The sequence below is a fragment of the Etheostoma spectabile genome, chromosome 4 (assembly GCF_008692095.1).
Source record: "Etheostoma spectabile isolate EspeVRDwgs_2016 chromosome 4, UIUC_Espe_1.0, whole genome shotgun sequence".
Classification (NCBI taxonomy): domain Eukaryota; kingdom Metazoa; phylum Chordata; class Actinopteri; order Perciformes; family Percidae; genus Etheostoma; species Etheostoma spectabile.
This window is the reverse complement of record NC_045736.1, coordinates 15,491,396-15,516,816: the sequence shown is the minus strand read 5'-3', so window position 1 is coordinate 15,516,816 and position 25,421 is coordinate 15,491,396. Positions and strand designations below refer to the sequence as shown.

The window sequence follows — 25,421 nt, the reverse complement described above, 5'->3', positions numbered from 1 at the left end:
TTGTGCTTTTACCAGATTTAAGTACATCAATTCCACTTTCTCACTACTGACATACATCAACTCGTCATCACATTTCTCCCCAAAAAAGGCCTCTCTATGAGAAACTGGATGGAATTTGACACTTTGTGAAACAGTGACCGAGCGGAAACTGAGAGCAAAATGTAAACAAGGTCATTTCCAGCGAGCCCTCCATTGTTTAGAAAAAGATTAAAAGTTCTAAACAAATATAAACTTTACAATTTCCACAGTGTTTCTTATTAAATTTCAATTGATGTCATCCATATTTTACAGCAATACAACAAACAAAAAAAGACATTACTTTAAGTTCCCACCTTGCCATCTCGTATGCTCCAGTATTTAGACATATAAAATGCAGCCTTTGGTATTCATGGTGTATTAACAGAGGAGCAGAGAGGTAATCAGTAAGATCACACATTGCAGTGCTGACGCCATGATTTGGGATGCCGTCCCTCTTTGGTGTAGAGGGTCTTTCTGATCACAGCCCACTCCCTGATAGCCGCTGTAGCACTGGCACTGAAACTCGGTGTGAAAACTGGTCTTCTCTTCTTTGCCAAGGTCACCGACGACTGTTGGCCTGCCGTTTTGTGTGCTTATAGTGTGGTAGAGGGGGTTCAGATGCAAGTAGACATTGCTGTCTGAATTTCTGCGCAGACAGCGACCGTGAGAACCACACAAGGTCTGGCTGCATAGTTCTGCTGCCATGGAGACGTTGATGAGGTATTCACTTAGCGGACCCCGTAGATACATATCCAGGTCGGAACAGCTGTTCTGGGGAGGAAAAAGAATTTAAAAAACAGACATTACTCACATAGATCAAGATTCACAATAAGTCCAGTCCACACTAGCAGCCTTTAACACTTTGGGTGCGAAATTCAGGGTTTTGACCTTTAAAAGTACTTTAATAGCTTTCTGTGTATCATTGAGTGGTGGAAGAAGTCAAGTCCAAGTCGAGTGGGGCTGTGAAGTTATAGTGTTTTTCTTACTGCGGGGATGATATTCATATCACCGCGGTATGGCGGTTAACCGCAAGCCCCCTTACAAGAGTAGCGTAAGTTAGTGCGAGAATGGCAGGGTGCCTTAAGTGAGTGACATCAGTGCCCGTGTGGTCACGCAAGGAGAACGAGCGGTGACAGAGAGAAGCGTATGAGTGCCGCTGTGAGGAAAAGAGAGAGGATAAAGAGATAGCAAAGTTGATGTAAAGTGAGTTTTAAGTGAACAATAAAACAAAAAGCTAGCGAGACTATTGCACATGTGACTGACATATTTAACAAGGTCTAAACGTATCAGATGATAATGTTATGGTCCAATCTGTAAGAAGTGTCTGAGTGATTGTGTTTGTTTCAGAATTAGTGTGTGGATTCTTACTTTGCTGCTCGCATAAGCTACATCTCCCCACATAATGATTCCAGCTGCTCCTAAAGCCACGCTCTCCCCGATGGTGGAGACAAGATCCGTCTGTAAAAGACGATACAGCACTTCAAACACATTAAACATATTACATTTCTAAGATTACAAGCAAAGCACAGGAAAAATACACTGTTCATAGTATTACTATAACAGGGTCAAAATGTTAGTGGGGCATGAGCTACTGTATGTGAAGTGCAGCACCAGCTCTTATCTGTTCATTCTCTCATAAGGAAACCGTCTATGGGGTGTTGGCGAGATTTTCAACTTGGCCAACACCCATCCAGCCTACTTCGTATAAATGAAAGGCATTGGGGGGTCTGTCAGCTACCAGAACAGGAAAGGACTGTGGCTGCTGATAAGGTAAAGCAGAGCTACATGCAGCGTGCGCTAATCAGAGAGAGAGAGAGAGATGAATGTTGAGGAGAGTTGAAGTTGAACAAAAAAGTCCATATCTTCTGCTTTCTAAATATGTATTATCATACATGACCAACATTACACAGCAACACAGTAGTGATTTTAAACTTAACCAGAATAATAAATAAAAAAAATGTTTCAGGAAGAGGAAACCAAATTCCGGACCGGCAGTGTGTCTAAAGTTGGGGCATCACCTCTGTCAGCTGTTCCAGGGAGTTGGTGTAAGTAGGCCGGGTGTACACAAAGACAGGACGTGCCAACCCATCGCCTGTTGATGCCAAACGCATCCCCTCCTTTACTCGGTTCCGGACAAACTGTCGTCCAGAGTCTGAGGAACGCAGCACAGGGGCCATGTAGATGGAGGGGAAGAGGGCCGTGCTCTCAGTCCACAACCATTTCAGCTGCTCGTTGCGGGCCATCTCCACATCAGGACAGCGGCCTGTGTAGTTCTCCAGAGTGCGCCTGTAGTCATGATTGTAGCAGTCGGGGAACAGGTAGAAACCCCACAGCTGGTTTGGCCTCAGGTTCTTGGCGAGCCTCAGCGTCTCCAGCATGAATTTCTTGGCAGACATCTCAAACTCCTGCTGTGCCACTTTTCCCACCTGCTCCGGAGGCAATGTGGGGTTCTTCTGCCGCACCAACTCACGAGAATGTCTGCGGTAAACATCTTTGGTTTCCCAGTTACGTATCCAGAGTGGACGCCACTCCTCCCAGTCAATAACTGCCAGACCCTTGGCCCCTGGTTCCCGGATGTACTTCTGCACCCCATCCGTCATCTTCTCCAGGTGCTGCGTGAGACTGACCACCTGCGGCAGCCCCCCGTTCTCCGCTGTTTCATCTGCCTTAAAGGAGGGGTACAGGCCCAAGCGGTCCTTATAGAAGATGGTGAGGTTTTGCCTAAAGAAGCCCTCATTGGGTGAGGCCACGATTTGGAAAAGATCCAGCTGAAAGCGAATACCATGCCGGGGGGCACAGTCCTCGGTCGGGGCATTCCAAGCAAGGAGCAAAGGCTTTTTTGAATACAGTGGCCATCTCGTGGGTTTCAATCCCAAAGCACAGAGACGGTCCCACAGCAGTACAATCAGCAACAGTACTTTCCAGTCAGGCAAAAACCAGCACAACATGTCTTCAGATGTGAATTGACAGATACGACTGTCCTTCTCTGCTCTAAAAAGTCACAGACGAAATTAGAAAGTTAGAAGTTAGCAATTAGAGCTCAGTGCAATTGTTTCAGAGATAATCAATGCTACATTCAGAAAGTAATAGGTCACGTAGATAAATGACAACAATAGAAGAAGCTATAAAAGGAAAAGACTCAAGTGCAAGTGGCCTACCTCAAATTAGCTCCTTAAGTACAGAAGGCTACTTGAGTAAATGTAGGCTACTTAATTACATTCCACCACAGTACAATCCACGGTAGGAATTGACATTTGGTTTCTTTTCTAATAAACTGTAGCCTACAATCCCAGTGTATTTGTCCAGAGCTATCATTAGTAATGCTTTGAAATTCATAGCCTGAAAATAGTGACGTTGGCATAATCAATGGTACAAACACAGCCTAGAAAATAATAATAATAATAATAATAATAATAATAATAATAATAACAACAATAATAATAAACACAAATCTAGCTAGTTTTTGTCTTTATATTAACGTTTGCGACGGAATGTGCCGTTGGCTTATACTACCAACCCTTTGTTATAGTTGACAAAAACTGTCTTCAATTAAATAACAGTTGTGGCATTTTTTTGCAATGCATTACTTCAAGTCAACAGCAAAGTTAACTGTAGCTGAACGAACTCACCTTTGCTGACAAACTGAGGACGCATTCCCAAAAAAACCGAAGCCTGCTCCTTTAAGTCGCGGTTTTTTGGGCAGCCTCAAAAGAAATTGGAAAAATTCTAAATGAACATTGCTTTTGAGTAACGGGGTGAATTTATAACGGCATGCGTAGCTGGTAAGTATCTTAGAACTTCCGCTGTCGGTTGGAAAAGTGAAGAAAAGTGAATCGAACTGAAGAGAAGTGAAGTTGCCCCCTGCGATGTTGTCAGTAGCAACTCTCCTGATCCAACAGCCAAATCTCTTTCAGGATGTTCCATTCATGTCGGGAAAAGGGGTGGGAATGGCGTAACAAACCGGACATCGTAATAACTCCGTTAGTGTGCCTACTGTGTTACAGCGACGTGTTTCTTCAACTCAAATCTACATACAACCTTAGGTATAAGTTGAGTGAACCACCTTGATTTAACAGTTGTTGTTTGTTTTTGTTTTTTGTTAATTTTTTCGCTACAACGCTAAATGAATCAGTCCAAGAAGTTTGCCACCACCGCCGTGAATCAGATACCATGTAAAGAGCAATGACAAGACATAAGGTCACAGCGTGCGAAGATGCCACTAAAAATAAGATCATGTCCACAAATGACCACTGTGTTCCCGTGACCTTTCAGCTACATTACAATCAGAAATAGCGTATACATACTATGGCATTTAGAAATAATGTGAACACTTTCTTCTAGAAATTAGAAATGTAAAAATAGATGTATTTTGGTCATTTAAAACACTTGCTTTAATCCATCCAGTTTAAACCAGTAAGTAGAGCTTTCATTTTGAAATGACAATTTTTGTCCTAACTTTTGCACAAAATGTTTTTTTAAGACATTTAAACCTGGTCCCTAACACCCTGATGCACAATACAGTAACAGTGTTAAGTTTAAGGAATCAAAAGCAGGACAAGTTAATTTATTCAATTTTGTGAGGTTACCTAATTAATGTGATTTACTTTGTGTCCATTTTGTAAGGAAAAAATAAAGCTTGTAAATTATGATGCAGTGTTAATGAAATTGTTGCAGTAGACTAGCACCACCCGTGCTGGAGGAAGTATTCCAATCTCTAAAGGATTTAATAGCAATACCACACAAATACTCCATTGCAAGTATAAGTCGTGCATTAAAGATTTTACTCAAATAAAAGTACAGAAGTATCAAATGTAAAAGTAAGCTTGGTCATGTCATTATGCAGGATAACCTATTAAACAACGTTTAAATGTTCTAGCTGGGCAAGGTAAATCAAACCTAACTACTTTTTTATACTGTTGGGTTATTATAATAAGGTATTGTATTTTATGAGCTGTTAATGGGTTTAATCTGGAAAATCAAAATCTGCAAATAATTATAGTTTTTAGATGAATGTAATGGAGGGAAAGTACATGTGCCTTTGAAACAAAGTAAGGCTTAAGTATAAAATAGCATAAAAGGAAGGCAAATTAGCACTTATGTAAAAATTCTTGAATGAAGGTAGTCTACAAATACTGTTTACACATGTCATTAGCCTATCAGTCACTTGGTGCTGTAAGATGATTCGTCATAATGATTTTTGACCATTCAAAGGTAAAATTCTAAACACATGTTTGTTTTTGTATTTTACTTTACATGAAGTAGCCTTCTTTAACATTTTCATGTTGTTACTGAGTGAAGTGATTTTAACGTTTTTTTCTTTTTCTTTCTTACTTTAGACAGTGGGTACAAGGCATCTGGAATGCAGATGTCACTGCTGCCCGAGGCATTGATGACAGCCTCTGGAAATGGCTCAGTGAAGTAACCAAGTACCAAATACCGTCACGTTGCCAAGAACAGGAGATAGGAAGGTGAAGAGGAGGGGTTAGACAAGGTATGATGGTCACGGGAGAAGAGGGTGGAGGCCATGCACTGACACGTAATTAACCAAATCAACCAAGTTTTCATACTCTGTGTAAATTGGAGGAAATCGGCGCGTGAACAGCTGTCAAAAGCGTTTCTGTTAATGCTTTGAAGAACGGTGTTCCTCTGAAAGTTAGGCTTGTTCTTTTCAGACACACAAGCTCCCTGAGCACATGATTATTGGGTGAGGTGACAGCCTGGAAGTGAGCTGTTTTCCTGTGTCAGTGTCTGTTCCGCTGTTTGTTTTCCGAGCTTTGCTGAATCACCTCACCATGTCATCAGTTCTCTGTTTTAAGGAAAATTTAGAGCATGAAAGGCCCAAGTGAATGAAAAGGGGAGGGAGAGGAACAAAGGCATGGCTTGATTTCTCTCTAGTGTCAGCCTGCCTTCGACCTCTGCCTCCTGAACGTTACATCAGCAGAAGTTAAGGGACTGGCAGGAAGTTAAAACAATTGCAGGGAAACTGGAAAGACGCTCTGCCACCTTTACTTTGTGTCCCAAACACTTAATGCATTGTGAAACATTTGGGTTACCGTGTGAATTGGTAAACTGGAATGGAAAGATTTCATTGGTATAATTGGGTTTGCCCTTAACGAAAGTTTTCTACCTCATTTGCCCTGATCCTACATACCAAAACAACATACAAAACACCTCATTTGTATGTGAATAAATGAAAATATGGCAGAAAAGTACCTAAATGTCATATGAGGCCCCAAAAATGCATACTAGTCCACATTCCACTATTGATGTTTACCCCCCTAAACCTACTTTCACATGGCTTTGTGGTAGTAATTAGATACATAGGATGTTATCATCAAGTTTTCTAAAGCATTATTTCTTTTCATGTAGTTACTTTGTCCATTACATGCACTACTATGATCACACTATAACTCTGTAACCTAAACCAACTGTGATTAAGATAAAACAGGCTACAGTAAGCACTTCTTTTACTTTAAACAGCTACAGTGATCTCTGAGAAAATAATATATCCCTTTTATTGTTTATAATTCGAAGGATGCTTTAGTTCTGTTTCAAGGCTGCGGATAATTTATGACTATCTCGCTTAACCACAGCCACATGGACAACTTATCCCTTTTATGAAACACACTGTATACATCACAGAACATATTGTATGGACCAACAAAGAGTGTCATATTCATGAAGTTCATACATGTTCATGGCTCTACAAGAAAGGGGCTCATCCTTAAAATACATGCCTGACTTTTAACAAAATATCAAAGACCAGTGGAGAGGAAACACATCAAAGGGATTGACCTCTGGCCCAAAAACACACCCAACCACATTCCACACAATTACAGACACCAGAGAATACATGCAAAGGAAGCCCTACCCATTTATTGTGGGGATTTGTAAACTATGCACACCAAAATGTTTACATTGCCATTAAAGTTTGATACTGTGCCAGCTGACATCAGTAGCCTCAACTGGTCACGGTTTGAGTCTTTGAGTGATCCATCAAACAACATGCCCAGCCTTTTTGGAAGGTCTAAGTGCACATATATAACAACAAACACAATCACACATGAACTCATCTAAATTAGTACAGGTATATATTTCGGCTGCCATCTAGATGTCATACCTTCATGTTATGAAGTGTAAATTAATTACATAAGTACGAAATAATAAATAAAAATCTGGTTCTAGTTGCACTCAGAAGACATCCAGCTCAGCAAGGCCGACCAAAATTCAAGAAGGCAATGAAGAAACGCTAAAAATAATTTATGAACGGCGATATCAGGGTTATAAACAGCTGTCATGGAAGAATTGCTGACCACATTTTTTAAAAGTGACCACGCCAATATATGCAATCTCAACTTGTCCGTTCACTTCCAGCAAACTAAAAGTATTGCACAGAGTAGGAGTACCAGGACAAATGAATCACTTTTCAGTTGTTTTTAAAGATAACGTTATGGATAGAAACACTTTTGTAGTGTCATTGACAACTCGACAATTCAAGATAATTGCTATTTTTCGTTTGTCCCCCGTTTCAATCTTCCCGGTTGTACCCTACTCACGTTTATTCTAAAACATGCAGTTCTTTCTGGATAGCTGGCGATTTTGGTAAATGTTTATTCTTGTCCAAGACAACTAAGCAAACTCTCTGTGCTGAAAAATAAAGTAAGAAGAGGTTGTAAGCTCCTGAAAAAACAAACAATGTGGACCATGAGTTTAGTATTAGATCAACGTTCTTAGAAACACATTTATTCACTTTCTCGCCAAGAATTAAAGGAAAAGTCTTCTCATCTAGCTCTCGGCTAAAAAGCTTATCTCCCAAGATGTTGAAATATTCCTTTAAATAAGAATGTTTTCATCACTTTACATCCAAAGAAAGGCATGTATGGAAGAAGAAGTCAAAATGTTATTATGTGTGATTGGACATAAGTGAATGGAAATCAGAGGACATAACCAACATAATAGAAGAAATCTTGATTCAATATATTCAGCTCAGTAAATCATTTATTCAAGTATTTCCATCTAATAAATCTGATATTATTTACAGTACAGTATGTTCACTAGTGCAGGTCTGAGCTCCAGAAACTGAGACAGACTCAGACGTGACAATACAGAACATGACCAATATATACAATAATTTCACAATCCTTCATTATTCTACCCTGTAACTACATCTTCAGTCCCTCTCTTATACACATCCACTCAATCAAACCTAAGTGCACCCACGTACATATACAAAGACACATACATTTTCACTCTACGTTTCAAAAAAAGGCATAAACCTTTAAAGCCTTTTCACATCAAACATGTATTTCCCTGCAAAAAACTCACAGAGAAATACAACTTAATTTGATGTATTCTCTAAGACTGCTTACATATCAGCTGGGTAGTGGACACACAACCTGTACAAACACTACTTTTGTGAATATCCAAAATACAGATTTTTGTGAACAGGGCACCATCTGACCATAGTTGAATTCAAATGTATAACATTTTATTCAATATATCGGTTTAATGTGACAGTTTGAAATTTCCTTTTTCGCTCCAGAACACAGCTCCAGTCTTGGCTTCGGAAAAGAGTACCTGTGGCTGCACTTCACAGTAGATCAGTCCTATCCAACTTTTCACACCTCACAGAGGACGATGGGGAAATCTACATGTATACAGGGGTGGTCAAGCTTCACAACTCCCTAAAAAATATATAAAAAATTCAAAGTGACAAATCGATCAACATCTTTCAACCAGATCAACACTGTGCAGATGTGGCCCTAGCTCACCTGTGGAATTAGATTTTTCTGGATCCTCTTCAACTTGGACTTTTTTCTGCCATTTTTTGTCACAACCGTCTCTTCATAGAATTCATGGGCAAGGTCACCATCCTCGTCATAGTACAAGGAACTGCCAACACAGCAAGTAAACGTCAGTCTAAAACTACAAGTCGAAAGAGGAGACTTGCATCAGGTCAGAGTTAAGTAAATGTTAAATGGTCAGTTTAGCCAAATAACAACACTGTCATATTTTTCTACTTACCCACAGTGACATCCAGCCAACTTTAAAGCTAGAGTGCTTTAGTTATACTCCCAAATGGACATGTACACGGACAGCTGTGGACACTACAGACGCATACAAGTTTTGATTATACTAATTTTTTTTAGAATCCACACATGCGTAGTAGATCGCTATGCTGTAGTGTAGTCGTGGCCGTGCACACAAATGGCGGTTAACAAATTAGTGGTACTCAGACGTCCACACAGCGCTTACGCGTACACCTTCCAATGACATGTATGTCACATAGATCCTAGAGGGCCCTATCAGACAGTCCAAGTTTGGCTTAACACATTGCACATAACACATTTTAGCTGTTACTACGCACTTTAAACTTTTTCACTTTTAAGTAATTAAACCATTTATTGTATTATTTTGTGTTTTTATGTGTTTTATTAAGCTGCGTGTGCACTCTGCTATCTACTCTTTAATTACCCCGCTGTGATGAATACAATTATTGAATGTAACTGATCTGCAGTAGTATAATCCACATATCTCACTGTGGACAATTTTAGTTTGGGGCACCCTGGTGGACTATGGTTTAGGGGAGCTGACCATGAATCCCAATGTCCCCGGTTTCCCGGTTTCTGGGAACTTGGTTGCACATCATTCCAAATCCTTCTCTCCCCCCATTTTGTGTCATCTCTCTACATGCAGCTGTATGATATAGACATGTAAAATACCATCATTATATAGTTGTTGACCTCCATTCTAATTCCCAGATATTGATATCCCAAAACCTCATTAAATAAATAAGAAAGAATCCCCCACTAGGAATACGTAAGAAAATCTGTTATTTGGCTGAATTGAACAGTTCCCATTTATATATATCATTTACCTTCTCCTGGTAAAAACAAACGGTGTTGCATTTCTGGAACCTTTGAGACGAGCCACCGACTGATCGTTCCCATCACTGGCTGATTCCCCTCCAGCAGCTCCGCTGCCTGAGAAAGGCCAGACACCTTTGGCTTTGGATCCACTCCCACCCATTCTCAGAGATAAGACATAGTCTTCAGTAGAAGCTTTCAATCTGGTTGGTGGCCATATGCTCTCAATTCCTTATCAATGCCAGGATCTGAAAAATGTACAATGAAAAAACACGTTCCCAATCAGACTTGACTTGCTCTGCATGGTGGTGTTTAGCTAGTTGTGTGACTACAAAAAAGTCAAAGTATCTTCATTGTCCCTTACAGAAAAATTGGTTTGCAACCAGGATTCATTCACAAAATCCAAAAACACTGATATACAACAACAAAACATATACAGAGTGGCTCAGTAGGTTATGGTCAAGGTCTTAAATGCAAGAAGAAAATGTAAAAAATCGGTGAAAATGAGCAATCTGTGACAATTGAGAGATACAGACATGTCCAGTTGTGTGGCTACTGCCTACTGTAAAGCACCATATTGGTTAATACTTTGTTGATGAATGGATATAATACACTAGATTAATTCACAGTTGACTATATTGTCAATATGATGAATAATAAGTTTACCCTTTAAAATTAGCAAACAGAACTCACAAGACATAGCTGAAAGGTTTATAAGGTATAAAGTACCGGCTCACTAAATCGGAGTGTCGAGGCGGTCTGATGTAGCCAACGCTAACGTGATATTGTTACCATGGCTTTACAGGAAGCTAACACACAAGGCCATAAAACCAAGTTACCGAATACTAAACGCAAACCATCTAATTCTTAATGTCAGTTACATTGCCATATGAACGTATCAACACATTGCATATCTACCTAATGCACAGTATTCCTCATAAAAGCTACACCTTGATATTAGCTAGGTCTATGGCTTATGATAGGTAGCTAACTAACTGTTGCTAACGACAACGTTACCTGCATACCGTCTTTGGCCAGTTAGCTAGCTTCTGTCTGACGCATGTTAGCTTGCTAGCTACAATAGCTATATGATAACTGGCTGGACACGGCAGCAATAAATATCTTCCAAACGTGATTATCTCTACCCTCCACCGCCAAGAAAACCCCATACTTTAAACGTGCTTCTGGTAAATAGCATACCTTATCACACAGTATTAAATCCTAAATCACCATGCCTTTTATAACATTTGCCAGAGGCTACGTCAAGCTAGCGTTAGCTGTTTTGGTCCTTCAATGTGGGGATCAGCTGATCTGAAAAGGAACCTAGCTTGATTGTTAAAGCAAAACATGTACTTACTACTAGCTAGTTAACTACTCATCTCAAGGATGTTGATCTAAATAAAAAAATAAAATAAAAATACTTTTAACTTTAGGACTAAGATTTTAACAGTTTTGAGTGTTTAAGGGGTTCGCTATGGTAAACAATTTACTTTGAGCCCTATGATATTTTAACATTCATGTATATCTAAAGAAATACAAAAACGACTGGGAAATTTGAACTGGGAAATTCTTTACTATACGCAGTGCACATTTGTTACGTTAGGAATTGTTGCTTCAACATGTAAATATGTGCATAGACGGACAAAATGATAGTGAATTGAAATACAGACATGTTTTTGAGGACAGAAAAAACAAAGATACAAGGAATGACGAACAGCTTCCAGTGAAACACATGTATACCAATATTCATTCAAGATTCCAGTCAACCAGAGTGACACTGCTCTCTGACATTCATAGTTGCATCTCCACACATCAGTCAAACTCACAATTTGACAGTAAAAAAACAAAAAAAGAGTTGCACCCATCAGGGGTATCGAGAGGACATGGCAGATGTTTTTTTAGCCTGGGTCAAATGAAAATCCAAATACCTTCAGCAACAAATGTGTATTTAACTTTCTAACAATATAAATGTTAGTTTGAAGGTTAAGAAATACGATATACATCATCTAAACTTGGCAGTAATGTCAAGATTGTCAGGATTGTACACATAATTTTTATATTCTGGAAAATTATAAAAGGAATGTCATTCTAGATATGTGATTTTTTGGTTCAATTACAACACAGGGCTTGACTTCAGCACTATATCTACATACTGTATGTAAAAGCCACATTTCTTTTTTTTAATACCCAATAATGCCAAAACCATCACTGACATTTTGTTAAAAAGTTAAAGTGACACAGCTGAGGCATACAGGATAATCAGATGGTACCCAATAGCAAAAGACATTACTGGATATGACCACTGTCTCATCTGCCAGTATTCACTTCTCTCAACTCATTCTCTCAGGCACATCAGACTCTCCAGGTGTAAGGCACTTCTCATCTCTCGCATCATTTCACACGCACATTCGCGCCAGCTCTCTCTCATTGTCTTGCGCCCTGTCTCACTCTCTCGTTCATCCAAGAGGCGTTTTGAGTTGTATTATCTGGGATCTTTGGATGCAGCGATGACTGGTCATCTTCAGACGATTGTCCAGCCAAGATGTGCATGTTAAACCCCGAGCGCAGAGTTGCATCAGCCTGGGGTCGAGCCAGCAAGAGCCTCTCGCATCTTAGTGCGGGCTAGAGCGTACCGCTGCACTATCTGCTTGACATGCTCCTCCTCTTCACGCTGCAGAATGCGCAAGAAGTTCTTTAACTCAGGCATGGAGAAGGCATGCCACTGTAAGGAGAGAAGAATGCATTACTGGGTGTACAGTCTCTAAACAAACCACAAGGTTTGGCTTCCTTATTCTTATATTCATGTTGCACTCACATTGACTTCTCCAGTTTCATTCTCTTTCAGAACAAAGCTGAGAACTTTCTCATTGGGCCCAGCACACAGACGCAGACGGAGGGGATGCTCATCATCAGATACCTTGCGAACATAAACTGAAAAGAGGCAAACAAAAAGACTCAAATTAATGTACGGCGTGAAAATTTCAATTTTAAATAAGGCGGCAGGAGTTAAGTGTAAACATAATAAAACAGGAGTGATACCTTGGTCATGACGCTCGCTGCGCTCAAACAGAGCAAACTTGCCAGGATTGTCCACCACAGTAAACTTTTTCAACAAAGCTTCAATGACCTCACGAGCAGAAGTGCGTGAGCTTATGTGCAGGTGCTTGGATGCATCCTTTGGCAGGTAGAAAGAGGTGCGACGCTTCACTCCGCTAGCCTTCTTCCCTCTAGCATCGTGACCTCCTTTCTTAGGAGGTGGAACTGAAACAGGTCGCACCAACTTGAACTGTACCTTTATGAAGCCAGTGTAGGAACCATCCTTGTTCTGTTGAGAACAATTAAAATGTTACACTGGGAAAAAACAACAACACCTTAACATTAAAATGCATGAACTTGTTGTGACTCGACACACTACTTACCATGTTCATGAACAGATTGCTGTTGATTTGAGCGTTGTATTCCTTCACCTTCTGCTGGTAATCTGCAGTGTTCAACTCCTGCTTTCCCCATTCAATCTGTTCATCCTGGAGGGGACAGTGAGGAGTTTCAGTGTTAAGCCACCAGGTGTCAGTGTTCACCTCCAAACCACATCAGGAACGCAAGTTACTCAGGCATAACCATTGACTTTAAATATTAATGGACAGCGCACCCGGTTCGGCAAAGTGCTGCAAACACGGAAGTGCCTTAAACCTGCATTTAATGGGAATTCTAGCAGAAGGCGACATGTGCGGTTGCAATAGGAGGTCGGTTTCTGTAAAAAGTCTATAAGAAAGTGACTCACTTTTCAATTGATTCATTACCTCAGTAAACATTTTCATAATTAGTTTATGGTCACAATTGCTAGTTTTAAGTCTTCTGCAACACAGAATGATGTGAATTTTTTTGAATTGTGATCTTGTTGATTTTAAAATTAGCAATAAAGAAGGGGGTGTTTTAGGGTGTGGCTATGATGTGATTACGAGTTAAAGTGTGTAACATAGAGTGTAAGGGTTCAACCAGGATGGCTGCGCCCGTAATGGCAAACTCAACGATAGATAGCAGATCTCCACAAACCAATGGGTTACTGGTGGTTCCTAGAGTCTCTAAAAGTAGAACGGGAGCCAGAGCGTTCAGCTATCAGGCTCCTCTCCTGTGGAACCAGGTTCCAGTTTGGGTCCGGGAGGCAGACACCGTCTCCACATTTAAGAGTAGGCTTAAGACTTTCCTTTTTGATAAAGCTTATAGTTAGGGCATAGAATCGAATATTGTTAGGGAGTAGTAGTTAGTCACATAGTTTTCAGATTTATCTATCATATAATATAACTAAAGGGAGACTTGGCATACAGCCCGATCCGGTTGGGGGGAGTTCTGGCCCGACCGGGCTGGAGCTCTCTTTACCTCGTCTCTCTTGGTTTTGTTGTAATAGTTTTAGACAGCTGGGGACTTATTTTGATACACTAGTTAGGGCATAGAATCGAATATTGTTAGGGAGTAGTAGTTAGTCACATAGTTTTCAGATTTATCTAACATATAATCAAGAATATAATAGAACTAAAGGGAGACTTGGCATACAGCCCGATCCGGTTGGGAAGAGTTCTAGCCCGGCCGGGCTGGAGCTCTCTTTACCTCGTATCTCTTGGTTTTGTTGTAATAGTTTTAGACAGCTGGGGACTTATTTTGATACACTGAGCTCCTCTCTCCTCTATCTTTCCATCTTTTCATTTATGTGCATCCATGTCCCAGAAATGCTTGTTACTAACCTAGCTCTGGGGAGTCATTCCCCGGAGTCCTTATGTTCTTTTTTCCCCAGCATGTTCCCTTGGATCAGAGAGGCTCCGAAATCAAGGTAGCAGCTATCGCCATGGTCCCGCTACACGTTCTGTGATGCCATGTTCAACTGCTACACTGCGGTGCCCTGCGGTGCCCTGCTACGTCCTGCTGTGCCTTGTAATGCCGCACAGCGTCCTGCTATGCCATGAACTACTACAAAGAACTGCTACAAACTACTAATTTTTTCTATTTTTGTTATTGCCACTCTTCATTCTAACCCCAACCGACCCGTCAGACACCGCCTACCAAGAGCCAGGGTCTGACCGAGGTTTCTGCCTAAAAGGAAGTTTTTCCTCGCCACTGTCGCGCTGTTGCTTGCTCTGGAGGAAACTAGAACTGTTGGGTCCTTGTAAATTCTGGAGTGTGGTCTATCTGTAAAGTGTCTTGAGATAACTCTTGTTATGAATTGATACTATAAATAAAATTGAATTGAATGGGTGATATCACATATGCGCTGTCCATTGAGTAAGACTTTTACATGGAATAAATCTCATTACAACATGCTGCTGTTGTTTGAAAATCTTGTATGTAATAAAAAAATTGTTTTTCAGGAATTGTTTTTTTGTGGCATGAAGCCAGGTCCATGTCATACATTTTAACACTAAATTGGAAGGTGTGAAGTTATTGTGTAAAAGCAACTATGGTGTTATCCAATTTGGATTTAAGTTATTCTTCCAAAAATGTTGCTAAATTGTTTATAATATGAGTAAAAACCTACCTTTAGTAAAAATGTTGTTATAATAGTAATATAATGATGTTAATTGATTTTCTGTTATTTCTTACAGTGAACACCAGTTGCATCAGACTCAACTTCCTGACAACGTAGCAAAGGCAAAAACGATGATGTCAGCTCTGCCCAATCCTGTTCGAATCCTCTGTCTAGGAGGGGTAGAGGAAGGAGGGGTATGTGCAACTGGCAGCTGTTTGCAGTGACTGCAAGCAACGGTTCTGCACTGCATTCCTTAACATGGTATTCATGTAAAAATAGCCTCCTCTCCCCCGGCTCTCACAAGTGGGAGAGACAATGCCCTCCCTTGTTTTACCGCCACATCCTGTCAAGTCAGCTGCCTCATCAACCACACAATCCCAGTCATGTTTCAATCATGCACATTTGGCCGTTACTATCTGCATGGCCGTTAGCTCAATTAGGTCTTTTACTGAGTGTACTAGTGACCAATTGGGTTTCCCCTGTATAGAAAGAAAATTCAACAGAGCTGTGAGGCAGCGCAGATTTATTTGCCATACTGTACTGCAGCTAATTTCTCAAGGTTCATAGGAGCAGGAGGTTTCCTGTGGAGTTAAATGTAATCTATCCAGGACAGGATATCAATGTCCAGCATCTATAGGTGCTGCAATGATACTTATCTAAAAATGTATCTAACTCTACCCTGCCTCCATCTATTTTCATGATCCCTGATTATCAAATGAAAAATAAGCCAGGCCAAGTTGCAATTTTTTTAAAAGGGGCCGGGTAGCTTACACATCATGTCAAGCAAAACAAAATCAATAGTAGCAATCCATATGCAGATTGAAAGACCGTAGTGTTAATATGCTGCTGTTAACAAGTCAATAAATCAATGAAATGCGGGCCAAGTTGAGCTTTCCAGCATGGTAATAGTGGTAGGAAAAAAATATGCAACAACTGTCATATCAAAAATGGTTTCTGCGCAGACAAAAATAGGTGAATGTCACTGCGTTATAAAGTAAACTGCCTCGGTTTCCCAGTAGGAGAAGTTGATATCCGAGTTGGTGTGGATGACAAGACAATGAATCTCTCCAAAACAGTACATTAGTCATCTGTAATTGAGAAATGAGTTTGAAAAACTGAATGATGGGGATGTGCGTCACTAAACATGACATTTGGGTTGTTCTCATAAGCTGTGGGTCTGTCTGTGCTTGTTAAAATAAAAAAAACACCCCCTGATGGATTGTGTTTCTACACCAAAACCACCCACTTATTTTTGCCACTTCTGACATTTTATTATAGGTTCACACAACTCAAGTCTCAAGCCTGTTTATTCAAAACTGGAGTAACCAGAACTCCATCCTAGCCTGCGAGCTCACTTGGCTAGTATCTTCTCTGCTGGGGAGCCCTTGAGCAAAACACAAAGTAGCTCCAGACCTGGGGTGCTGTTGAGCAACACACCCCGGCATTTGACCCCCATAAAAGTATGGATAACATTCTCAAATATAATAAACTAACATTGCCAAGGAGAGCACAAATATCAAATAACGCGAGAGCGAGATCTCTCTGGTCTCGCTTCCCCTTTTTACATTGAGGACAGGACTTTTTAATGAAGCCTGACGTTTACTTTTGTATACTTTATCTACTCCTCACCTGTTTTACGTTGTCATTAACGTTAGCTTTCCGGGTTTGGGGAAAGAAAGATGTCCGGGCGGTGAAGTACTGCTCAAACTCGGAGTCGGGTTCCTCCTCGCTGCAGTAGCCGCTGCTGGTGGAGCTGCCCCAGGTCTTCTCGAAAGAGGGAGTTTTGTCCGAACTGCTAGCCGTGTTTGCCATGCTGACTACCGGGTAAAACCTTTATCACTAGAACCAACAAACTGAACTTAAGATACGACGACTAAAAGCACAAATAACGTTAACAAATTAAGCACTTCCAGTTAGTTCAATACAAAACCTGCCCAAAATATATATGTAGCGCCTTGATACAGCAAACTAAACTAATGGACAAAATACCACTTGGTTTTTTTCTTCCTTTAACTTCAAGCGGGGCCACGTTTCTACTGTGAACAACTCTCTGTGTGAAACAGGATGTATTCAGGACCCCGCCCTTACTGTTTCGCTTCCTTCCCCTCGCCGAGGCCCCACCCAGGCCGTTGAGTTGAGTTTGGAAAATACACAAAACCACCGCAGCCGCTCGCGATTGGACGGCAAGTGGAAATACCACAAACCCCCACCCTCCCCCCTCTATGCCTCCTCCCCTATTCCCATGCTGCTCCCGCTTCTTCTTTCCTGCTGAATATGTCATGTGATGATAGGTCAGTTTGGTCACCACACACAGCCAGAGACAACCTGTGGGTCTCATTATTTCTTAATTTATGAGCTATAACATTTGTTGAACTTATAGGCACCAAAAATACATTCTAAAACTTAAACAAGTCAAGTAACATTTTCCTTATCTAATTTGAAAAGCTTGAGCTTGCTGAAACTAGACTGTTACAGTCTATGGGTGAAACCCATGCCAGAAACCAATCAGGGTAAAAGGGAGATATCATTTTTACAGACACTGGGAGACACCCAGAGGCCCCTTAACTGCCAGACAACTAGTCAATGAATCCATTAGATCATGAAAGAAAATAAGGATTACTCCATCAATTATTAGACTTCCGTGAAAAAAACCCTCAAAGGCCTAGTAGCTCTCAAAACATTGGTTCCTACATTTCCTATAACGCAACTCAATAGGGTCTTTCATTATGCCCCCTTCAAGTCGTTATCTGCAAATACGACTGGGAAACTTTTTATTTTATTTTTAAAGCTCTGACATACAGTGGCCGACAGGGGCAAACACCCTGCAACTTCAGAAAAAAACATGCAAATAGACAAAACACAAGCAAATTAAGAAAACAACTTAATTAATTTGACAACACATGAAGTTGTTTTCTTAATTTGCTTGTGTTTTGTCTATTGGCATGTGTTTTCTGAAGTTTGCCCGTACTGATACATGCTACTTGGCACGTACTGATACGGAGGTGCCTAAAAAATACAATTACGTACGTTGTTTTATCATTAAAAAAAAATGTTTTTATATGAATGTCACTCATTTTTTTCTGATATTTTACAGAGAAAACAATCTATCAAACAAAGAATTCATAAAATAATTGAGAAAATGACCTGGAGAGGAATTAATAAATAAAATAACAAGGATGCACCAATCCAACATGCAAGATAGGCATTGGTGGCAGAAACTGACCTGAGTAAGCAGATCGAGTATTGATCCACAATAAACACAGTTTGTCTGTCAGTGTCATAAGATCTTATGTTTCCATAATCAGTTATGTTTATACAGACATGGTGAGCTCTATCAGTTGTTTGTGCCACAGAAATCCTCATGTTAAATAAAAAGGACTGCAATTAGTTCCACTCAGTGTGATACAGATTTAAATTTTGGAAAAAGAGAGCTCTGGTATTAGATCAGTACTGGATGAAAATAAATGTCATCCCTAATTTTCAGTATGCATATGCTGCAATGCAAACTCTTTTTAAAGTGCCCATATTATGAAAAAAAAACCTTTTTCTGGGATTTGGGGTGTTATTTTGTATCTCTGGTGCTTCCACAAGCATACAAACTTGGAAAAAAAACAATCCATTCTGTTTTGAGTCAGATACAGGTTTCTCAATGTCCTGAAAGTTGTAAAAAAGTTATCTAGCTGATGTGAGCCTTACCTCTACTGCTTATGTGCGACTCCCAACAAAGATAGTATAGAAGTGAGATGTCTCACTCTGTAGCTAAAACAGAGACCTAAACACACCGGGTGAATAGAGGATCTGCATGTATGGTGTTTTTTGAAAATGAAACCATGTAAACCTATTCTGGTACAGCCTCTTAATACAATTAGAACCTGAAAATGAGCATAATATGGGCACCTTAAACCATCTGGTAGACTGTTAGTATAATGTCATAAAGATGAAGAATCAGCAACAAGTTATAGCTTTTGTAGTGAGAATGTGGCTACAAAAACTATAGTCATGTTGATGAAGTTGTCTTTGATTTTGGCTAGAAAATGAACAGCATCTAAAACTGAGTGAGATGAAAGGCTCAGTAGCCTTGCACCTTTCTCCGCTGTACACCGCCCTAGTGGTTGTGTGTTTAAATCCCTGCGCTCATGGAGTTAAATTTGTGTCTTTATTACATGCAAGAAAATAAATGATCTGAGAAAATAAGCAAAAAAGGCAATTTTTGAGAAAAAAAATAAATAGTTTTCTTCTTGCTCTCAAAACCTAAGTCTTTGCTCTTGGTGCAATTTCTTGCTCTCATGTCAGGATTTGCTCTAGCAGTGAAAATAATGTCATGGGCGGGGCTACGTTCCTATTGGCCAGTCCGGTGAGAGTCGTCTTGTTTTGGGAGTCGAACTGAATTATTACACCATTGTCGATTCACCTGCATAGATGCGCTGCCTCAGTGGAGGCATCTATCCTAAATGTAAGCTAGTTGCTTACATTTAGGATAGTCTATTTCATGTTTAATCTTTAATAATGTTGAACTTGCTCAGCCTGCTACCCATCGAGTTGTGTGTGTCATCATCTTACCCAAACATTGGAGTCTCCGTGCTCCACTGAGGCAGCGCATCTATCCCGGTGAATCAACAATGGTGTAATGTTCAGTTCGACTCCCAAGACAAGCTTTTTTTTCTCCGAATTTTTTTTAAAAATTTGAAATGTATATATTTTTTTGTTCTATGAGAAAATACTTTCGCTCTAAACGTTTTTTAGTCGCAAATATTATTATTTTTTGCTATTGATATGAAAACTTTTTTCTCTCAAATATTTTTTTTTCTCTCATAAATTGCTTTTTTGCTATCAGTGTGATAACTTTTTCTCTCAAACATTTTTTTTCTCTCAGATCATTTATTTTCTCTCATGTCATAAAGACATCAAATCTAACTCCACATTCACTCAGGGAAACCATGGACTGTACACAATAGGTTGAAACACTGAGATCAAAGAAGAGAAAGACAGCAGATTCCCACACTGAGCCAACATGGAAACACTGCACTGCAACATGTGTCTTTCTGTTTAATTAAAGGCATTCATTTAGGATACTGTTACATTGCAAAGAAACCTGAATATTCAAATCCCAAAATTGAAAATCAACTTCCTACCCAACAAACAAATATTTGAATAGTCAAATATTTGGGTCCAGCCCTACTGTTTAGCTGTAATGTCAGAAAGTTTGTGACCCCACGGACATTTTTTTCCTGCTTCAAAATACACCAAACAAAACGCCAACGTGCATGTGTCACTGAGAGCTGCGTTGTTTCATTACTCTAATTGCTTGTAGGTCTATTCAATTGCATCCAGAGGCATTTTGGGCTGCACCTTGGAAATTGAAAATGGTTCCAGGCTAAGTAATAACACTGAGAACATAACCATTGGGCACGTGTCTAACTGGTGAAGACATCTGTAAAATATTCTCAATGTTTTTCTCACATGCTAAGAAGCTATCAGTACACGTATTAGTTAATGTGTATTGGCAGGAAATACTTTGTGCCTCTTAGTGTGAAGTGATGCATTCACATGTGTGGGGGCTGCTACACCCAGACATCCTACAACTGTTCTTACATTCTTGCTGTAAACTCTGAAAGGTAAAATATTTTAGTTGTATAATTCTCACAAAAGAGAAATTGATAAGATAGGATCTTGTCTTTTTGTAATAGGTTATTGCAGATATTTTAGAAACACAGGTGTGATTAATAAGATTAATTACGGCTCCGGTACTTTGCATTCTGACTCACTGGCATTGCTTACTGGTAGACTCCACTCTAACAGAGCCATCATCAATGGTATATTAGTTCCCCCTGTGCTTTCCCCACGATGTCAAGTCAAAATGTTTGTTATGTAAAAGGCTATGCACACAAAAGCCCTAGCACCAAAACAAGATCTTGCCATGTCTTCATACTGTTCATACTCTGCTGAACAGCTTTCTCAAGTTTTTACATTCCAGTCATCCTTTGATAAGCAACAGGTGTTTGATAAAACCCGTTACCAAGAGACCAAACCCGCTGCCTTGAACGACTGGCTCGTAGCCTTGACTCCCCTCTTTAAAAAATAACACTGTAGTGCAGAAAAGCACAGTAAGGACTCTTCTTCTACTAAGATTGTAGACGTACGGCAGAGTGGACTTGACTTTATCTGGATAGGGTTACACGTTTTTTTTTTACTGGTCATGCCCCTATGGAAACTAGCAAAGACAAAATACAAAACTCTAAAACTAAAATGAACACATTTCATGATAAGTCACACAAAATGTCATCTGATTTTTATGATTTACCGTTGTTTTGGAGTTGTTGTTTTTTAAATGTATAAAACAATAGGTGTAACAGCATCCCTTAAGGACTCTGCAAACAGATTGTCCACTGTAGTAATTAAATAAACAAAACCAGAAAGATGTTACCTGTAACATTTTGTTTTTCTCGACAATAACACATTTCCCCAGTTGGCAGCTAGTGGACCTGGATTAGCAGTGTGTCTTTATTGTCATGCACAATGGTTGCCTGTTTTGGTCGTTACACAGTTCCATTTTGTTCCCTAAAGCATTCTTGCAGAATTACCAGGTAGCACATAATGTAACGTGCAAAATAGAGTTTGTGGAAGCTACCAGTTTCCTAACTCCATATGTCATTTTTTTCATTGTAACCACAGTGGCACAATATGGCAATAACTTCTTGATGTAGAGATGCTGTAATAGGCAAATAAACTGTGCCTCCTACCGTTTTGATTGTGAGCAAGACTACATTTGATTGAAGAAATTGAGTAAAACTAAACCAGTCATACTGCCAAAAATAAAAGGTCCTTACCACATTTGTGTCTGTTTCTATGGTGTGCTCCACAACATATGTGTGGTCAGCCAATGAGCCTCTGTCCCAGCTGCAGTCCAACTGGATCAGAGCACGACAGCGGTAGTGGCACGTGAATCTACAATCTGAAAGTGCAGAAAATCAGTTTAGACAAGGAGTTTAGACAAACACTGGCAAACACATAATCTACATATGACCATCAAATGTGTGACGCAGTTCTACATGGCTGATGTCCTTCTCTGGCCATTACTGGTCACCATAGTTACTCTAAGTTGGCTTCCCCCTGCATTTTTGCTGGGATTGTTGAAAATGTATGTTCATTATTGTCATGGTTGAAGGTGTTGTTGCACTGGACAACATTATATTGAGAGGTGTTTCTATTTTTTGTCCTTTCCATTTACATACATGAGGGGGCACGGAATTAGAAACTCCATTGAATATAATGCAGCTTAGTACAACACTACCTTTATATATACTATGACCTTAATAATAATAACAACAACAACAACAACAACAACAACAATAATAATAAATTACATATTTCTGACAATGTTACCCAGAGCTGATTATTATAGAAATCGCGCTACTGAGTGTATATGATATTAATACATAGCAAACACTTTTCTTAAGATACAGAATTAATAACATTGTATCTGTTGAGTGCATCTGTGGAATAAAAAAAGAACAGAAATAAGATACACAATGACAAGCAGGTGTCATATGTAAAATTATAGGTAATATTTTATATAAATATGTTCACCATAAGTTTTTCTTCTGCAAACTAAATGATTTTCACAAAGAAAAAGGAAGAGGAGGTGATAAGGAAGAGGAAGTGAAAAGCAAGTTCAAGACTGCCGCAACTCAAAGATGAGTCTTGAGCAAGAAGAGCAATAAGGTCTGTAACCGACGCAGCCTAGATAATAACCACACCATCAAAATCACTTAAACAATTAATAACATGGAGAATAGCATGACGAACCACGCAGACAAGTTATTATTTTTATGTGGTAACAAGTACAGGGTTATATTTGGCTTGCACCATCAGTGGCTTCATGTTTCTCTGTTTAACCCCATTTCCTCCTACTCTCAGTCTTGATCTCATTTCTGATCACGCATATGCCCGTAGGAAATCACATATACACACACCCAGGCACACACAGCCTACTCACTGACACACCGCAGGCTCTGCTTATACAGGCCCCAGATGAAGTCTCCACACAGGTCACACCATGTGGGCTGAGCGTGGCTGCAGGGCTGGAAGTTGTGTCCCTCTCCCCTCTCCTCAGTGAGCTGGGGGTCCTGAGTGCTGCTCAGGACCCTGATGATGCCCACCCGGCTCAGCAGGTCTGGGACCTTCCCCGGGCTGATCCTCAGGGCGTTGGCTCTCTCAAGGCGTGGGGGTGAGCAGGGCGAAAGTGTGCCTGGTGTCAGCTCTATCCGCTCTTGGTCTGGCCTCAGGTCCCGGAGCTCGATGAACTCCCCCAAAGACATTGTGTCCCTCAGAGCCTGGCTTCCTCCATCATCACTGACAGTCAGAAAGTAACACACAATAACACACTGGTACCTGCCTAACACAATGTGATGGATCTCATTTCACTTTGCGAGTTAGTTACAGAAACCAGCCGTGTTTAACCTGTTCTTTTGAAAAGGTTTTCATTTGACTCTGCAGATTCTGAATGTTAGGTCTGCTCTACCTGGGAACAAAATGTTGTTTTTAAAAATCAGAAAGGCAATTCAATCTTAGACTCCTTTATTATATGGGGAATAAACTACTGTCTAACAACTACATGCAGTGGTGGCATTAGTATCCAGATCATGTACAGTACATACATAAATGTAGCAATGCCACAAAATGTCATTATGAAAAAACTTGCATTAAAAAGTTACTATAGTCATTGTACAGATGTTTTAGATAAGATAGACTTTATTGATCCCATACTGGTGAATTTCCTTGTTATTTTATTATCAGCTAAATATAGGCTACTAAGTACTCATGCAGCGGAATGGTCCCTCTACATATTGTATTATTGGATCATTATTACTAATGCTTTACAATGTAAACAGCATTAATTTACTCTGAAATGTAGTACAAGTATTACATAGTAGCATAAAATGGAAATACAGCAAACTGTACTAGGGTACAGTGCAAGAGTAAATTTGCATTTATTATATAACTAAAACGTATTAGTTTGTTTAATTTTGGCCATTTCCATATACAGTATATTCCAGACATTTTATTTAGATACTATTTTCTTGATTGTAAATATATAGTGGTTTAGAAACTCATTTTGTATTTGGCATGTTGGTTGGTCGTCCGTAACATTTAGTCAACAGTTGTATAATAACTGATGGTCTGCTAACCAAGCAGGGTGTTATTAGACAAAAGCCTAATGTAAAACACATTAGTTTACTGTCATGTGTTAATAATGTACTACTACTACTACTGTTAAAGAAAAAATAAGAGTATAATTCCTGTAAATAAAACGCATTTACGAGGGCTAAGAATGGAAACTCGTGTTTAGTTCAGGCTTAAGTAAATCATGTTAATACATTTACTGCTTAAGTAAATTAAGCATTAAGGCTTAGTAAAATCTAAGCAGTAACAGGCTTAATAAAACGAATCAGTGACCACTTCTTAAACTTCAAAGTAAAATAAACTCTTTAGTACCTTCAGTCTAACTTACCAAAACACCGGAGAAAGCAGCCCCGTGGCAACCGCTTTGTCTCTAAACTTGTTCCATCCGAGGAGAAAAACTTTCCGCAGAAAATTTCTGACGGTTTCCAAGTAACGGAGGTGTGCAGCGGCCGCGGCTACATCTCTGGAAATAATCGGTCATCTTCGGCGCGCCTAGTTCTTTTAGTAACATCGGTGGAACCGCGGTATCTGAGCACTTCTGGAGACACTAACCATCTTTTGATTTAGTCAGACTGTTGTAGGAGGAAGCAGCTTGTCATTAAAAACGAGAGTAAGATGAGGCAGAGCTGTACCGACATCCGGAATGTTTTCACATAGGGGGTGCTTCTGAGTCCGGAGCACAGCTGAGTGGGCGTGCAAAGTCCCCCACCCCTCCAACCAATGTCTCAAACTGGGATTAATCTGGGTTTGATTTACCAAAACAGTCTGTTATGTATTTACTAACCGAAAGTCAACATTCCAACATTCAGGAAAGGGTAAACATAACTGGCAGGAAT

The 25,421-nt window shown here is 39.9% G+C and overlaps 3 protein-coding genes across 5 annotated transcripts; all 3 read right to left on the bottom strand.

Annotated features, from left to right (window-relative positions):
- Positions 1-333: 333 nt before the first annotated feature.
- On the bottom strand, positions 334-4,022 carry hyal2a (hyaluronidase 2a). Its single transcript, XM_032513901.1, has 4 exons — positions 3,648-4,022; positions 2,037-3,009; positions 1,387-1,476; positions 334-789 (listed from the first exon to the last, which is right to left on the bottom strand). The coding sequence occupies exons 2-4, from the start codon at positions 2,964-2,966 to the stop codon at positions 397-399; spliced, it is 1,413 nt and encodes a 470-aa protein (XP_032369792.1). The 5' UTR covers positions 2,967-3,009; positions 3,648-4,022; the 3' UTR covers positions 334-396.
- Positions 4,023-6,494: 2,472 nt separating this feature from the next.
- Positions 6,495-25,276, bottom strand: LOC116688098 (ras association domain-containing protein 1). 3 transcript variants are annotated; one of them, XR_004331707.1, is made up of 8 exons: positions 24,914-25,276; positions 23,399-23,754; positions 22,230-22,354; positions 13,304-13,408; positions 12,924-13,209; positions 12,700-12,815; positions 12,122-12,606; positions 6,495-6,508 (listed from the first exon to the last, which is right to left on the bottom strand). XR_004331707.1 is itself a non-coding variant. In XM_032513903.1 (7 exons), exons 2-7 carry the CDS (start codon positions 23,718-23,720, stop codon positions 12,460-12,462), a joined length of 1,101 nt encoding a protein of 366 aa, XP_032369794.1. In that variant the 5' UTR covers positions 23,721-23,754; positions 24,914-25,276; the 3' UTR covers positions 12,108-12,459. The 3 variants fall into 3 exon arrangements, 2 of the variants coding, with proteins under 2 accessions (XP_032369794.1, XP_032369795.1); XM_032513903.1 differs by lacking the exon at positions 6,495-6,508 and having other exon boundaries at positions 12,108-12,606; XM_032513904.1 differs by lacking the exons at positions 6,495-6,508; positions 22,230-22,354; positions 23,399-23,754; positions 24,914-25,276 and adding an exon at positions 17,032-17,485 and having other exon boundaries at positions 12,108-12,606.
- Positions 7,999-25,142, bottom strand: tusc2a (tumor suppressor 2, mitochondrial calcium regulator a). Its single transcript, XM_032513912.1, has 5 exons — positions 25,132-25,142; positions 11,085-11,258; positions 9,896-10,132; positions 8,790-8,910; positions 7,999-8,702 (listed from the first exon to the last, which is right to left on the bottom strand). Exons 3-5 carry the CDS (start codon positions 10,045-10,047, stop codon positions 8,637-8,639), a joined length of 339 nt encoding a protein of 112 aa, XP_032369803.1. The 5' UTR covers positions 10,048-10,132; positions 11,085-11,258; positions 25,132-25,142; the 3' UTR covers positions 7,999-8,636.
- Positions 25,277-25,421: the final 145 nt, after the last annotated feature.

Coding starts and splice junctions, on each gene's coding strand:
- LOC116688098 (XM_032513903.1), bottom strand. CDS start 23,720: ATGTCTTTGGGGGAGTTCATCGAGCTCCGGGACCTGAGGCCAGACCAA. Junction 12,816..12,923: donor CAGCGAGCGTCATGACCAAG/GTATCACTCCTG, acceptor GCCTCTTTTCAG/TTTATGTTCGCAAGGTATCT. Junction 12,607..12,699: donor ATGAAACTGGAGAAGTCAAT/GTGAGTGCAACA, acceptor CTCTCCTTACAG/TGGCATGCCTTCTCCATGCC.
- tusc2a (XM_032513912.1), bottom strand. CDS start 10,047: ATGGGTGGGAGTGGATCCAAAGCCAAAGGTGTCTGGCCTTTCTCAGGC. Junction 8,911..9,895: donor TTTGTTTTTACCAGGAGAAG/GTAAATGATATA, acceptor CTGTGTTGGCAG/TTCCTTGTACTATGACGAGG. Junction 8,703..8,789: donor AGAAAAATCTAATTCCACAG/GTGAGCTAGGGC, acceptor TATATTTTTTAG/GGAGTTGTGAAGCTTGACCA.
- hyal2a (XM_032513901.1), bottom strand. CDS start 2,966: ATGTTGTGCTGGTTTTTGCCTGACTGGAAAGTACTGTTGCTGATTGTA. Junction 1,477..2,036: donor CCCTGGAACAGCTGACAGAG/GTGATGCCCCAA, acceptor CGTCTTTTACAG/ACGGATCTTGTCTCCACCAT. Junction 790..1,386: donor TAGCTTATGCGAGCAGCAAA/GTAAGAATCCAC, acceptor TTTCCTCCCCAG/AACAGCTGTTCCGACCTGGA.